The following is a 17,228-nucleotide window of genomic DNA, read 5'->3' on the forward strand; positions in this document are numbered from 1 at the left end:
CCCAGACATTGTCGGCCCCAGTGAATCCCAGACAGTGTCGGCCCCGGGGAAGCCCAGACACCGTCGGCCCCGGGGAAGCCCAGACAGTGTCGGCCCCGGAGAAGCCCAGACATTGTCGGCCCCAGGGAATCCCAGACAGTGTCGGCCCCGGGGAAGCCCAGACATTGTCGGCCCCGGGGAAGCCCAGACACCGTCGGCCCCGGTTGAAGCCCAGACAGTGTCGGCCCCGGAGAAGCCCAGACATTGTCGGCCCAGTCAGGTCAGCCAGGCAGACCCGGAGTCACCGACAGACAAAGATGTGTTGTGGACGCTGAGCGTTCACTCAAACACCAGGCACTGCTTGACTGAGTGGCAGCTGTCCGGGGTAAACCGCAGAGTGTGGCCTGGGACCAGAGTGGGCAGTGGCAGTGGGGCAAACCACGGAGTCCGTCTCGCACCACCCCCCCATCCTCACCACATTCTACAGGGGTTGTACTGAGAGCATCCTGAGCAGCTGCATCACTGCCTGGTTCGGAAATTGCACCATCTCGAATCGCAAGACCCTGCAGCAGATAGTGAGGTCAGCTGAGAAGATCATCGGGGTCTCTCTGCCCGCCAATACAGACATTTACACTACACGCTGCATCCGCAAAGTGAACAGCATTATGAAGAACCCCATACACCCCTCATACAAACTCTTCTCCCTCCTGCTGTCTGGGAAAAGGCACCGAAGCATTCGGGCTCTCACAACCAGACCATGTAACAGTTTCTTCCCCCAACCCATCAGACTCCTCAACACCCAGAGACTGGACTGACACCATGCCCTACTGAACTGTTTATTATTTATTGTAATGCCTGCACTGTCTTGTGCACTTTATGCAGTCCTGGGTAGGTCTGTAGTCTGGTGTATGTTTTTTTCTGTGTTTTTACGTAGTTCAGTCTAGTTTTTATACTGTGACATGTAACACCATGGTCCTGAAAAAATATTGTCTCATTTTCACTGTGCACTGTACCAGCAGTAATGGTCGAAATGACAATAAGAAGTGAGTTGACTTGAGTGGGGAGTGGGACCGGGATAAACCGCGGAGTGGGGAGTGCGAACGGGGTAAACCGCGGAGTGGGGAGTGGGACTGGGGTAAACCATGGAGTGGGGAGTGGGAACAGGGTAAATCGTGGAGTGGGGAGTGGGACCGGGTAAACCACGGAGTGGGGAATGGGACCGGGGTAAACCGTAGAGTAGGGAGTGGGACTGGGGTAAATTGCGGAGTGGGGAATGGGACCGGGGTGAACCGCGGAGTGGGGAGTGGGACTGGGGTAAATCGCGGAGAGAGGAGTGGGCCTGGGGTAAACCGCGGAGTGGGGAATGGGACCGGGGTGAACCGCGGAGTGGGAACAGGGTAAACCGCAGAGTATGGATCCTGCCATCCACTGCTCTACATGCAGTGGGTAACTGTGTCAGCAATACACACCATTTCCAGCTCAGCAACAACTGTTCCAGGGTGTGGTTTAAGCTCAACCCTGTTCACAATCTCCAGCAGTAATTCAGGGAACTGTTGCTAATTATTCTCTTCCTGACTGCAGATTGTTTATCATTTACACATCCGGTCAGGACTTCGGGCTTGAACAGCTATACTTTCATTTTCAGAGCAATAGCTGAGTGTTCTGGAGGTCTGAGGTGAGTAAGTCCAGAATTGTGGTCCCACAGGTCTGTGTATTCATCAATATTTACTGTGTTGGCTTTTGTATAATCAACAGGTACAGCCCTGGCCTGTGTATGAGACTAGTCTGTGCTCTATCAGCGAGGCTGCTGGTAGCTGTAACGGTTGGACAATGTGTTGGCAAGAGTGCCTGTTCCTGTGTTGTACGAAGTCTAGAGACAGATTCCTCTGGATGGAACCTTGGGGAGGCTGTGCCACACCAGTGTAGATGATGTGCTTAGGACCGTAGATCCATCACCGTCGTGGCACAAGTTAACCACAATGTTCCCCTGCTCTCTGCAGTTTCAATGAGTGAGAGGTGGCTATTATGAAATAAGGGCAATTGTTAGAGTGAACACTAGCAGGACTTTTCCCCATCAAGTTGGGTGAGACTGGAACTAGGTTCAGAGTGAAAGGTGAAATATTTCAGGAGAATCTGAAATGAATTATGCCGCTCGGAGAGGGGTGCGAATGTGGGACGAGTTCCTGGTGGAAGTGGTCGGTGCAGGTTCAGTTGTAACACTGGATAGGATAGGATAGTGTCAGAAACACACTGAGTCTCAGCAATTTGCAGAACGGTAAACTTTATTTTTCGAGTCTGCAGAGTCGGACCCAACCAGCTCCTGCTAGATTGAGTGCCGAATTACACTTTGCACAGTTTTTTATACCCTACTTGTTTATGACTTTGTGAGTTGCACCCGTGTGCTGTGCAGACATTCTTCCTTAATCTCATTACAAAATTACAAATGTGATTACCCTTTGGCCCACTTATCAGCCTCAGCACATTAACACCGTTATTGTTCAACCGTTAAGCATGTCTTCCCGTTACCCGTATCGCTTCTTTAATCAGCAAGCTATTGTTTCATCCTGATTTTGCAAATTGGTTTATACGTTGCCCTGCAAGTTGCTTTGCACGTTCTTTCTGTGTCAGCACATTCTAAATGGACTCCTTAAGAATCATTTCTCTCAATCCACCCTTTTTCTTTTTAGAATGTGCTATCAGTTGGGCTTTTGCCACGGGTTTACATAGGCTTCTTCCTCTAGCTCTATTTCCCTTTGTAGGAGTACCTGAACAAGATCAGCTGGGGCCCCTGGTTGCATGACTTGTCTTGCCACCCGAGCTACTAGCTCCCGCAAGCAGGGGATCAGACATGGTAGCAGAAGGAGGACCATCAATCCCCCTCCTATAACCCCTAAAGCGGTTCGCCACCAGCCTCCTTTCAACCATCTGTCCAGCCAGTCCCAATACCCCAGCGGCTTCAAGGTCTGTACCGGCACGTGGGCCAGTTTCCTTATTTTATCTGATATTTTTTGAACCACCTTTCCGTTGTCATCTATCTTTAAGCAGCAGTTGGTTAGATTAAACTTTCCACATACTCCTCCTTTTTGTTGTAGTCATAACATTTCTCGTTTACATGCGAGTGTGATACAAAGGACCCCGGAAAAACAGTCTTGCCCACCCTTACCGTCGTCCTGCACTTATCACATCCCCCTTCAGCGCTTCTCAACAATAGCAGTATATACATTACAGTCCCAAAGTTCATTCTGTCCGTCTTTTGAGCTTTAGCACCATCGGGTCTTCTCCCTGGACGCAAGTCCATTCTGCACCTTCTTCGGGCTGTACGGGTCCCTTGATTCTCGCGGCGTGGGTCCACCCTTTTTCCTTTTTCCTTACTGCGGCTTCGGTGGTCAGTAGCACCTGGAATGGGCCTTCCCACTGCGGCTGTAACTTCTCTGGCTTCCAAGTCTTAATCAGGACCCAGTCACCGGGCTGAGTTCGGTGGAGTGCGAAGTCCAGAGGTGGGGTTTGTGCGAGTAACCCCTTCCTGCGCAATTCTGCAAAAGAACGAGACAGTGCCTGTAAATAGTCCCTTACAAAGACATCTCCCCCTTGCAGGGAAGGATAGCCCTCCACCTTGTTCCAATATGGAAGGCCAAACAACATTTCATAAGGGGATACTCCTATATCTTTTCGAGGAGCCGTGCGGATTCTTAGTAGGGCGAGGGGTAGACACTTGGTCCAGGGTAACTTGGTTTCCATCATCAGTTTTGTCAATTGCGTCTTCAGAGTACTGTTCATCCTCTCAACTCTTCCTGAGCTCTGAGGGTGCCAGGGGGTGTGCAGCTTCCACTGGATTCCTAAGGCGTCACAGATTAGCTGGTGTGTTTTTGAGGCAAAGTGTGTTCCCCTATCTGAATCAATAGACCCCATTATTCCATATCTCGGGACTATATTTTCTAATAGGATCCGTGCCACTGTAGGGGCGTCCGCTTTAGTGGTTGGGAATGCTTCCACCCACCCAGTGAAGTGATCCACAATTACTAACAGGTACTTCCATCTCTGAACTTGTGGTAGTTCCGTAAAGTCTATTTGGATCCGATGGAACGGTCGGACGGCTAGTGTTTGTCCCCCCTTATGGGTGGCACGCATCATTTTCTTGTTTACCTTTTGGCAGATGTAACAGCCCCACACCTCCTGTTGAGCTAGTGTGAATATCCCTTTACAAACATAGTCCCTTAGGATAGTGTCGCACATAGCTTGCACTCCCCAATGGCTTTGTTGGTGTAGTTGTTGCAGTATATGACGAGTTACTTCCTTATTCAGTACTTGCCGTCCGTCGGGGGTCTTCCACTCGCCTTCTGATATTTGTCGGGCTCCCAGCTGGCTCATAGCGTCTATTTCTACTTGGGTGAAGACTGGTAGTTTGTTAAGCCCTTCCCTTATTGGTATCAGGGTTAGAAGTCGGACCGTTTTTTCCATTGCTGCCCGCTTGGCTTCTTCATCTGCGAGCCGGTTTCCTATTGCTTCCGGGGCTGTTCCTCGTTGATGTCCTGGAACGTGAACCACTGCAATTTCTTGAGGTAATGTTAGAGCTTCCAGAGTCATGCTTATCATTTGTTCGTGAGCTAATTCCCTTCCTCTGGCTGTTATCAACCCCCGTTCTTTCCAAATCTTTCCGAAGGTGTGTACCACTCCATAGGCATACTTAGAATCGGTGTATATAGTGCCTATTTTGTTTCTTAACAGTTGCAGTCCCCTCTGCAAGGCATATAGTTCACAAGACTGGGCTGACCAATTACCTGGGAGCCGGCCGGACTCCACCGTCTCCCTAGTCCTCCCGTGTATAATAGCATATCCACTGTGTCGTACCCCATTGATGCATCTGGAGGAGCCGTCGATATATAGTTCCTCGCCTTCAATTAGGGGAACTTCTTGTAGATCTTCCCTACTTTTTGTCTGAAGGTCTGTTAGCTCCACGCAGTTATGCTCGGTTTCCTCCCCTGTTGATTCCCCGTATAAGAACTGTGCCGGGTTACAACTATTGTTCTTTTCAAAGCTTAAATCATCCCCGACCATCAGAATGGTTTCGTATTTCAGTATGCGAGAGTCCGTCAACCACCGCTGAGCTTTTTGGGCTAAGAGGGTGCTAACGGAGTGCTGGGTATACACCGTCATTCTTCCCCCAAAGGTTAATTTCCGTGCTTCTTCTACTAGTACGGCTGCTGCCGCTACGGCTTGTGTGCACGTCGGCCATCCCCGGGATACCGGGTCTAAAATTTTTGATAAAAAGGCCACAGGTTGCCGCTTTCCTCCTTTTTCTTGGGTTAGTACTCCTAACGCAGTTCCTTCATTGTTTGTTGCATACAGCTGAAAGGGCTTTTCCAGTGCTGGCAGTGTTAATACCGGGGCCCGAATTAGTTGCCCTTTTATTTTCCTGAACTTCTGTTCTTCTTCTTCGGTCCAGCTGATTATTCCCCGGTCTTCCTTTGCCAATTTGTCGTACATAAACTTCACCAGGGAGGTATAATTCTCTATCCAAATCCGGCAATAGCCCACTAAGCCCAGAAATTGTCTTATTTCCTTCTTTGTCCTGGGAAGCGGTATTTTAGTTATTCCCGCTATTCTTTCTGGGGTTATTTGGCGGTGCCCTTTACTGACTCTGTGTCCGAGATATGTTGTTTCCTTCTCGACAAATTGCAGTTTCTTCTTGGGCACCCGCAATCCTTTTTCTCCTAGGTAATTCAGGAGTCTTATAGTATCGTCTCGCACTACCTCCTCTGCTGGTCCCGATAGTAGTAGGTCATCGACATACTGTAATAGTTGGTTCTTTTCGGTACAATGGAATCCAGCCAATACTTGCTCCAGTATCTGTTCGAATAGGTTTGGGGACTCCGTGAACCCTTGGGGCAAGACGGTCCACCGGAGTTGCTTCTTCCGCCCAGTGAAGGGATTTTCCCATTCAAATGCGAACATATCTCGGCTACCTTCCTCCAACGGGCAACTCCAAAAGGCATCTTTTAGATCTATCACACTGAACCATTCATGTTCAGGAGGTATTTTGCTCATTAATGTATAGGGGTTAGGCACTACCGGGTATCGTGTTTGGACTACCGCATTTAAGCCTCTCAGATCTTGAACCATTCGATACGTGCCGTCGGGCTTTCGGACCGGTAGGATGGGGGTATTAAAGGGTGACATACATTCTTCCAGGAGTCCATCTGATACTAATGTCTCAATTACAGGTTGTAATCCGCTCCTCCCTTCCATGGCAATGGGATATTGCCGTCTTCTCTCTTCTGCTTGTTTGTTCCACTGTGGGTCGTTTACTGGAAATTTCCGGTCCCCCGGTAACTCATTCGGCTGTTCCCTTCCCCAAATTGATATTGCAGCTTGTCGTATCATTTGCCTCTCTTGTGCAGAAAATAGCGTTCCCATAATCGCATGCATTTCTTCCCAAGTGTAAACATTAGGTCCTAAGAATTGATCCAACTGTTCTGCCAGTCCCATCGGATCTTCTAATAAAGTTTTCATATCTTTCTTAAATCCTCGTACTTCGGTACTTGTCAGAGGGACGTTTACAAATCCTGTTCCTCCCCGTTCTCCTCCCATTGGAACCTCTCGAAGGGGACACAGCTGTACCTCTTCCTTTTTTAATTCGTCTTTCTTTTTCTTATCTGCTCCTGTCACACTCCTTGTTTCGATCCTTGCTTTTGCTTTTTCCCTAACATCCCTCTCCGGGTCTATTTCTTCTGTTTTTTCACTTTCTTCACGTCCTCCCTCTGCTCCCGCAATTGGCGCAGAAGGCTGGACATAGGGAGGGGGTAAATGATCGAGTGGGTCCCACTTCCGCTCCCCTTTAATGCCCAATTTAAAACTCTTTGTTGTTACTCCTGGCCAGGGAGCCCAACAAAAAGCATAAGCAATTTCTTCCGGTTTTACATTTGGTTTTGAATTAACGTAAATGTTTAAGGCTTGTCGTACCCAATCCTCCTCAGACCCAAGCCGCGGCCACCAGACCGCAGGTTTTTCTATCGGCTGTTTCGACCAAATTAAACAGTACTGTATCATTTTTTTCTTTTGTTTCTCTTTTAGTCTTCCACATCCCCAATTCTCAAACATTCTACCGAGGGGGCTATCAGGAGGAACCCCCGGGTATGGTCCCGGTCTCTCCGTTTCCTCTTCCTTTTTAGAGCCACCCCCTCCCATCTTATTCCGCTCTTACTTAATCCCGCACCCTTCTACTGCAACAGTAGGCACTTTACCCGGTGCGTCCCAAGGACTTTTATCAGGAGGACCCCCGGGTAGCGATCCCGGTCTTCTCCGTCCTTACTTATTCCCGCACCCTTCTACTATAATAGTAGGCACTTACCCGGTGCGTCCTGGGGACTTCCAGTACCAGGTACTGTCCCCTTCTCCCCGTTTACCGCTCTGCGCTGTCCGGATATCACTCGCTCAAGCCGCGTTGGAGCGACGAGCAAGGAGTCAGGGACCGCCAAACTCGGCGGGGTGCACCGTCTCCGATGTCCTTCCTCGTGTCCACCGCGGCCGGAGTGTGGATCCCGGACGAGCCCCCACGTTGTCAGAAACACACTGAGTCTCAGCAATTTGCAGAACGGTAAACTTTATTTTTCGAGTCTGCAGAGTTGGACCCAACCAGCTCCTGCTAGATTGAGTGCCGAATTACACTTTGCACAGTTTTTTATACCCTACTTGTTTACGACTTTGTGAGTTGCACCCATGTGAGGTGCAGACATTCTTCCTTAATCTCATTACAAAATTACAAATGTGATTACCCTTTGGCCCACTTATCAGCCTCAGCGCATTAACACCGTTATTGTTCAACCGTTAAGCATGTCTTCCCGTTACCCGTATCGCTTCTTTAATCAGCAAGCTATTGTTTCATCCTGATTTTGCAAATTGGTTTATACGTTGCCCTGCAAGTTGCTTTGCACGTTCTTTCTGTGTCAGCACATTCTAAATGGACTCCTTAAGAATCATTTCTCTCAGAGATTAAGGAAGAATGTCTGCACATCACACGGGTGCAACTCACAAAGTCGTAAACAAGTAGGGTATAAAAAACTGTGCAATGTGTAATTCGGCACTCAATCTAGCAGGAGTTGGTTGGGTCCGACTCTGCAGACTCGAAAAATAAAGTTTACCGTTCTGCAAATTGCTGAGACTCAGTGTGTTTCTGACAACGTGGGGGCTCGTCCGGGATCCACACTCCGGCCGCGGTGGACACGAGGAAGGACATCGGAGACGGTGCACCCCGCCGAGTTTGGCGGTCCCTGACTCCTTGCTCGTCGCTCCAACGCGGCTTGAGCGAGTGATATCCGGACAGCGCAGAGCGGTAAACGGGGAGAAGGGGACAGTACCTGGTACTGGAAGTCCCCAGGACGCACCGGGTAAGTGCCTACTATTATAGTAGAAGGGTGCGGGAATAAGTAAGGACGGAGAAGACCGGGATCGCTACCCGGGGGTCCTCCTGATAAAAGTCCTTGGGACGCACCGGGTAAAGTGCCTACTGTTGCAGTAGAAGGGTGCGGGATTAAGTAAGAGCGGAATAAGATGGGAGGGGGTGGCTCTAAAAAGGAAGAGGAAACGGAGAGACCGGGACCATACCCGGGGGTTCCTCCTGATAGCCCCCTCGGTAGAATGTTTGAGAATTGGGGATGTGGAAGACTAAAAGAGAAACAAAAGAAAAAAATGATACAGTACTGTTTAATTTGGTCGAAACAGCCGATAGAAAAACCTGCGGTCTGGTGGCCGCGGCTTGGGTCTGAGGAGGATTGGGTCCGACAAGCCTTAAACATTTACGTTAATTCAAAACCAAATGTAAAACCGGAAGAAATTGCTTATGCTTTTTGTTGGGCTCCCTGGCCAGGAGTAACAACAAAGAGTTTTAAATTGGGCATTAAAGGGGAGCGGAAGTGGGACCCACTCGATCATTTACCCCCTCCCTATGTCCAGCCTTCTGCGCCCCTTGCGGGAGCAGAGGGAGGACGTGAAGAAAGTGAAAAAAACAGAAGAAATAGACCCGAAGAGGGAAGAGAGGGATGTTAGGGAAAAAGCAAAAGCAAGGATCGAAACAAGGAGTGTGACAGGAGCAGATAAGAAAAAGAAAGACGAATTAAAAAAGGAAGAGGTACAGCTGTGTCCCCTTCGAGAGGTTCCAATGGGAGGAGAACGGGGAGGAACAGGATTTGTAAACGTCCCTCTGACAAGTACCGAAGTACGAGGATTTAAGAAAGATATGAAAACTTTATTAGAAGATCCGATGGGACTGGCAGAACAGTTGGATCAATTCTTAGGACCTAATGTTTACACTTGGGAAGAAATGCATGCGATTATGGGAACGCTATTTTCTGCACAAGAGAGGCAAATGATACGACAAGCTGCAATATCAATTTGGGGAAGGGAACAGCCGAATGAGTTACCGGGGGACCGGAAATTTCCAGTAAACGACCCACAGTGGGACAAACAAGCAGAAGAGAGAAGACGGCAATATCCCATTGCCATGGAAGGGAGGAGGGGATTACAACCTGTAATTGAGACATTAGTATCAGATGGACTCCTGGAAGAATGTATGTCACCCTTTAATACCCCCATCCTACCGGTCGGAAAGCCCGACGGCACGTATCGAATGGTTCAAGATCTGAGAGGCTTAAATGCGGTAGTCCAAACACGATACCCGGTAGTGCCTAACCCCTATACATTAATGAGCAAAATACCTCCTGAACATGAATGGTTCAGTGTGATAGATCTAAAAGATGCCTTTTGGAGTTGCCCGTTGGAGGAAGGTAGCCGAGATATGTTCGCATTTGAATGGGAAAATCCCTTCACTGGGCGGAAGAAGCAACTCCGGTGGACCGTCTTGCCCCAAGGGTTCACGGAGTCCCCAAACCTATTCGAACAGGTACTGGAGCAAGTATTGGCTGGATTCCATTGTACCGAAAAGAACCAACTATTACAGTATGTCGATGACCTACTACTATCGGGACCACCAGAGGAGGTAGTGCGAGACGATACTATAAGACTCCTGAATTACCTAGGAGAAAAAAGGATTGCGGGTGCCCAAGAAGAAACTGCAATTTGTCGAGAAGGAAATAACATATCTCGGACACAGAGTCAGTAAAGGGCACCGCCAAATAACCCCAGAAAGAATAGCGGGAATAACTAAAATACCGCTTCCCAGGACAAAGAAGGAAATAAGACAATTTCTGGGCTTAGTGGGCTATTGCCGGATTTGGATAGAGAATTATACCTCCCTGGTGAAGTTTATGTACGACAAATTGGCAAAGGAAGACCGGGGAATAATCAGCTGGACCGAAGAAGAAGAACAGAAGTTCAGGAAAATAAAAGGGCAACTAATTCGGGCCCCGGTATTAACACTGCCAGCACTGGAAAAGCCCTTTCAGCTGTATGCAACAAACAATGAAGGAACTGCGTTAGGAGTACTAACCCAAGAAAAAGGAGGAAAGCGGCAACCTGTGGCCTTTTTATCAAAAATTTTAGACCCGGTATCCCGGGGATGGCCGACGTGCACACAAGCCGTAGCGGCAGCAGCCGTACTAGTAGAAGAAGCACGGAAATTAACCTTTGGGGGAAGAATGACGGTGTATACCCAGCACTCCGTTAGCACCCTCTTAGCCCAAAAAGCTCAGCGGTGGTTGACGGACTCTCGCATACTGAAATACGAAACCATTCTGATGGTCGGGGATGATTTAAGCTTTGAAAAGAACAATAGTTGTAACCCGGCACAGTTCTTATACGGGGAATCAACAGGGGAGGAAACCGAGCATAACTGCGTGGAGCTAACAGACCTTCAGACAAAAAGTAGGGAAGATCTACAAGAAGTTCCCCTAATTGAAGGCGAGGAACTATATATCGACGGCTCCTCCAGATGCATCAATGGGGTACGACACAGTGGATATGCTATTATACACGGGAGGACTAGGGAGACGGTGGAGTCCGGCCGGCTCCCAGGTAATTGGTCAGCCCAGTCTTGTGAACTATATGCCTTGCAGAGGGGACTGCAACTGTTAAGAAACAAAATAGGCACTATATACACCGATTCTAAGTATGCCTATGGAGTGGTACACACCTTCGGAAAGATTTGGAAAGAACGGGGGTTGATAACAGCCAGAGGAAGGGAATTAGCTCACGAACAAATGATAAGCATGACTCTGGAAGCTCTAACATTACCTCAAGAAATTGCAGTGGTTCACGTTCCAGGACATCAACGAGGAACAGCCCCGGAAGCAATAGGAAACCGGCTTGCAGATGAAGAAGCCAAGCGGGCAGCAATGGAAAAAACGGTCCGACTTCTAACCCTGATACCAATAAGGGAAGGGCTTAACAAACTACCAGTCTTCACCCAAGTAGAAATAGACGCTATGAGCCAGCTGGGAGCCCGATAAACATCAGAAGGCGAGTGGAAGACCCCCGACGGACGGCAAGTACTGAATAAGGAAGTAACTCGTCATATACTGCAACAACTACACCAACAAAGCCATTGGGGAGTGCAAGCTATGTGCGACACTATCCTAAGGGACTATGTTTGTAAAGGGATATTCACACTAGCTCAACAGGAGGTGTGGGGCTGTTACATCTGCCAAAAGGTAAACAAGAAAATGATGCGTGCCACCCATAAGGGGGGACAAACACTAGCCGTCCGACCGCTCCATCGGATCCAAATAGACTTTACGGAACTACCACAAGTTCAGAGATGGAAGTACCTGTTAGTAATTGTGGATCACTTCACTGGGTGGGTGGAAGCATTCCCAACCACTAAAGCGGACGCCCCTACAGTGGCACGGATCCTATTAGAAAATATAGTCCCGAGATATGGAATAATGGGGTCTATTGATTCAGATAGGGGAACACACTTTGCCTCAAAAACACACCAGCTAATCTGTGACGCCTTAGGAATCCAGTGGAAGCTGCACACCCCCTGGCACCCTCAGAGCTCAGGAAGAGTTGAGAGGATGAACAGTACTTTGAAGACGCAATTGACAAAACTAATGATGGAAACCAAGCTACCCTGGACCAAGTGTCTACCCCTGGCCCTACTAAGAATCCGCACGGCTCCTCGAAAAGATATAGGAGTATCCCCTTATGAAATGTTGTTTGGCCTTCCATATTGGAACAAGGTGGAGGGCTATCCTTCTCTGCAAGGGGGAGATGTCTTTGTAAGGGACTATTTACAGGCACTGTCTCGTTCTTTTGCAGAATTGCGCAGGAAGGGGTTACTCGCACAAACCCCACCTCTGGACTTCGCACTCCACCGAACTCAGCCCGGTGACTGGGTCCTGATTAAGACTTGGAAGCCAGAGAAGTTACAGCCGCAGTGGGAAGGCCCATTCCAGGTGCTACTGACCACCGAAGCCGCAGTAAGGACAAAAGAAAAAGGGTGGACCCACGCCGCGAGAATCAAGGGACCCGTACAGCCCGGAGAAGGTGCAGAATGGACTTGCGTCCAGGGAGAAGACCCGATGGTGCTAAAGCTCAAAAGACGGACAGAATGAACTTTGGGACTGTAATGTATATACTGCTATTGTTGAGAAGCGCTGAAGGGGGATGTGATAAGTGCAGGACGACGGTAAGGGTGGGCAAGACTGTTTTTCCGGGGTCCTTTGTATCACACTCGCATGTAAACGAGAAATGTTATGACTACAACAAAAAGGAGGAGTATGTGGAAAGTTTAATCTAACCAACTGCTGCTTAAAGATAGATGACAACGGAAAGGTGGTTCAAAAAATATCAGATAAAATAAGGAAACTGGCCCACGTGCCGGTACAGACCTTGAAGCCGCTGGGGTATTGGGACTGGCTGGACAGATGGTTGAAAGGAGGCTGGTGGCGAACCGCTTTAGGGGTTATAGGAGGGGGATTGATGGTCCTCCTTCTGCTACCATGTCTGATCCCCTGCTTGCGGGAGCTAGTAGCTCGGGTGGCAAGACAAGTCATGCAACCAGGGGCCCCAGCTGATCCTGTTCAGGTACTCCTACAAAGGGAAATAGAGCTAGAGGAAGAAGCCTATGTAAACCCGTGGCAAAAGCCCAACTGATAGCACATTCTAAAAAGAAAAAGGGTGGATTGAGAGAAATGATTCTTAAGGAGTCCATTTAGAATGTGCTGACACAGAAAGAACGTGCAAAGCAACTTGCAGGGCAACGTATAAACCAATTTGCAAAATCAGGATGAAACAATAGCTTGCTGATTAAAGAAGCGATACGGGTAACGGGAAGACATGCTTAACGGTTGAACAATAACGGTGTTAATGTGCTGAGGCTGATAAGTGGGCCAAAGGGTAATCACATTTGTAATTTTGTAATGAGATTAAGGAAGAATGTCTGCACAGCACACGGGTGCAACTCACAAAGTCATAAACAAGTAGGGTATAAAAAACTGTGCAAAGTGTAATTCGGCACTCAATCTAGCAGGAGCTGGTTGGGTCCGACTCTGCAGACTCGAAAAATAAAGTTTACCGTTCTGCAAATTGCTGAGACTCAGTGTGTTTCTGACACTATCCTATCCTATCCAGTGTTACAACTGAACCTGCACCGACCACTTCCACCAGGAACTCGTCCCACATTCGCACCCCTCTCAGAGTGGCATAATTCATTTCAGATTCTCCTGAAATATTTCACCTTTCACTCTGAACCTAGTTCCAGTCTCACCCAACTTGATGGGGAAAAGTCCTGCTAGTGTTCACTCTAACAATTGCCCTTATTTCATAATAGCCACCTCTCACTCATTGAAACTGCAGAGAGCAGGGGAACATTGTGGTTAACTTGTGCCACGACGGTGATGGATCTACGGTCCTAAGCACATCATCTACACTGGTGTGGCACAGCCTCCCCAAGGTTCCATCCAGAGGAATCTGTCTCTAGACTTCGTACAACACAGGAACAGGCACTCTTGCCAACACATTGTCCAACCGTTACAGCTACCAGCAGCCTCGCTGATAGAGCACAGACGAGTCTCATACACAGGCCAGGGCTGTACCTGTTGATTATACATAAGCCAACACAGTACATATTGATGAATACACAGACCTGTGGGACCACAATTCTGGACTTACTCACCTCAGACCTCCAGAACACTCAGCTATTGTTCTGAAAATGAAAGTATAGCTGTTCAAGCCCGAAGTCCTGACCGGATGTGTAAATGATAAACAATCTGCAGTCAGGAAGAGAATAATTAGCAACAGTTCCCTGAATTACTGCTGGAGATTGTGAACAGGGTTGAGCTTAAACCACACCCTGGAACAGTTGTTGCTGAGCTGGAAATGGTGTGTATTGCTGACACAGTTACCCACTGCATGTAGAGCAGTGGATGGCAGGATCCATACTCTGCGGTTTACCCTGTTCCCACTCCGCGGTTCACCCCGGTCCCATTCCCCACTCCGCGGTTTACCCCAGGCCCACTCCTCTCTCCGCGATTTACCCCAGTCCCACTCCCCACTCCGCGGTTCACCCCGGTCCCATTCCCCACTCCGCAATTTACCCCAGTCCCACTCCCTACTCTACGGTTTACCCCGGTCCCATTCCCCACTCCATGGTTTACCCGGTCCCACTCCCCACTCCACGATTTACCCTGTTCCCACTCCCCACTCCATGGTTTACCCCAGTCCCACTCCCCACTCCGCGGTTTACCCCGTTCGCACTCCCCACTCCGCGGTTTATCCCGGTCCCACTCCCCACTCAAGTCAACTCACTTCTTATTGTCATTTCGACCATTACTGCTGGTACAGTGCACAGTGAAAATGAGACAATATTTTTTCAGGACCATGGTGTTACATGTCACAGTATAAAAACTAGACTGAACTACGTAAAAACACAGAAAAAAACATACACCAGACTACAGACCTACCCAGGACTGCATAAAGTGCACAAGACAGTGCAGGCATTACAATAAATAATAAACAGTTCAGTAGGGCATGGTGTCAGTCCAGTCTCTGGGTGTTGAGGAGTCTGATGGCTTGGGGGAAGAAACTGTTACATGGTCTGGTTGTGAGAGCCCGAATGCTTCGGTGCCTTTTCCCAGACAGCAGGAGGGAGAAGAGTTTGTATGAGGGGTGCGTGGGGTCCTTCATAATGCTGTTCACTTTGCGGATGCAGCGTGTAGTGTAAATGTCTGTAATGGCAGGAAGAGAGACCCCGATGATCTTCTCAGCTGACCTCACTATCCGCTGCGGGGTCTTGCGATCCGAGATGGTGCAATTTCTGAACCAGGCAGTGATGCAGCTGCTCAGGATGCTCTCAGTACAACCCCTGTAGAATGTGGTGAGGATGGGGGGGTGGTGCGAGACGGACTCCGTGGTTTGCCCCACTGCCACTGCCCACTCTGCGGTTTGCCCTGGTCCCAGGCCACACTCTGCGGTTTACCCCGGACAGCTGCCACTCAGTCAAGCAGTGCCTGGTGTTTGAGTGAACGCTCAGCGTCCACAACACATCTTTGTCTGTCGGTGACTCCGGGTCTGCCTGGCTGACCTGACTGGGCCGACAATGTCTGGGCTTCCCCGGGGCCGACACTGTCTGGGCTTCTCCGGGGCCGACACTGTCTGGGCTTCCCCGGGGCCGACGGTGTCTGGGCTTCCCCGGGGCCGACAATGTCTGGGCTTCCCCGGGGCCGACACTGTCTGGGATTCCCTGGGGCCGACAATGTCTGGGCTTCTCCGGGGCCGACACTGTCTGGGCTTCCCCGGGGCCGACGGTGTCTGGGCTTCCCCGGGGCCGACAATGTCTGGGCTTCCCCGGGGCGGACACTGTCTGGGATTCCCTGGGGCCGACAATGTCTGGGCTTCCCCGGGGCCGACACTGTCTGGGCTTCCCTGGGACCGACGCTGTCTGGGCTTCCGTGCGGCCGACAATGTCTGGGTTTCCCCGGGGCCGACACTGTCTGGGCTTCCCCGGGGCTGACGGTGTCGGCCGCTCGCTCGTTTCACACCTGAAACTGAGGAAGCACAGTGGGCAGAGCAAGCTGACGCAAGCACGGCCCGGGCAGATGAACCCTCGAAACACTCACAAATGAGTGGATCTCTCAGGGACAGAGCAAGCTTTAGACTGTAATCCCACACTCAGATCCCGAGGCCCCGTGTAACAAGTCCATAGGCATAGTAACACATTAGGCCATTCGGCCCATTGAGTATGCCAACCCATTACATGATGGCTGAATTAGTATCGCTCTTGATCACCTTTAGCAGCCTTATCCCCTAACCTTTGACACCCTGACCAATGACTAACCTATCGACCTCCACCATAAGCACACCGAGTACCTTGTCCAATGACTAACCTATCGACCTCCACCATAAGCACACCGAGTACCTTGTCCAATGAATAACCTATCGACCTCCACCATAAACACATCGAGTACCTTGTCCAATGAATAACCTATCGACCTCCACAATAAGCACACCGAGTACCTTGTCCAATGAATAACCTATCGACCTCCACCATAAACAAACCGAGTACCTTGTCCAATGAATAACCTATCGAACTCCACCATAAGCACACCGAGTACCTTGTCCAATGAATAACCTATCGACCTCCACCATAAACACACCGAGTACCTTGTCCAATGACTAAGCTATCGACCTCCACCATAAACACACCGAGTACCTTGTCCAATGAATAACTTATCGAACTCCACCATAAGCACACCGAGTACCTTGTCCAATGAATAACCTCTCGACCTCCAGCATAAACACACCGAGTATCTTGTCCAATGTATAACCTATCGACCTCCACCATAAGCACACCGAGTACCTTGTCCAATGAATAACCTATCGACCTCCACCATAAACACACCGAGTACCTTGTCCAATGAATAACCTATCGACCTCCACCATAGGCACACCGAGTACCTTGTCCAATGAATAACCTATCGACCTCCACCACAAGCACACCGAGTACCTTGTCCAATGAATAACCTATCGACCTCCACCACAAGCACACCGAGTACCTTGTCCAATGAATAACCTATCGAACTCCACCAAAAGCACACCGAGTACCTTGTCCAATGAATAACCTATCGACCTCCACCATAAACACACCGAGTACCTTGTCCAATGAATAACCTATCGACGTCCACCATAAGCGCACCGAGTACCTTGTCCAATGAATTACCTATCGACCTCCACCACAAGCACACCGAGGACCTTGTCCAATGAATAACCTATCGACCTCCACCACAAGCACACCGAATACCTTGTCCAATGAATAACCTATCGACCTCCACCATAAGCACACCGAGTTCCTTGTCCAA

General features: G+C 49.4%; 2 protein-coding genes across 2 annotated transcripts in view; both read right to left on the minus strand.

The window, feature by feature from the left end:
• The window catches only part of LOC132401380 (glutathione hydrolase 1 proenzyme-like), a 360,589-nt gene extending 346,525 nt beyond the window's left edge, over nt 1–14,064 (minus strand). Inside the window, exon 1 of the mRNA XM_059983505.1 lies at nt 14,048–14,064. The gene's annotated coding sequence lies outside the window, so the exon portion shown is untranslated. The remainder of the gene's footprint in view (nt 1–14,047) is intronic.
• LOC132400392 (uncharacterized) lies at nt 1,671–7,962 on the minus strand. Its single transcript, XM_059981336.1, has 2 exons — nt 4,123–7,962; nt 1,671–3,512 (listed from the first exon to the last, which is right to left on the minus strand). The coding sequence occupies exons 1-2, from the start codon at nt 7,162–7,164 to the stop codon at nt 3,429–3,431; spliced, it is 3,126 nt and encodes a 1,041-aa protein (XP_059837319.1). The 5' UTR covers nt 7,165–7,962; the 3' UTR covers nt 1,671–3,428.
• Nucleotides 14,065–17,228: the final 3,164 nt, after the last annotated feature.

This window comes from Hypanus sabinus, chromosome 10 (assembly GCF_030144855.1).
Source record: "Hypanus sabinus isolate sHypSab1 chromosome 10, sHypSab1.hap1, whole genome shotgun sequence".
Lineage (NCBI taxonomy): Eukaryota > Metazoa > Chordata > Chondrichthyes > Myliobatiformes > Dasyatidae > Hypanus > Hypanus sabinus.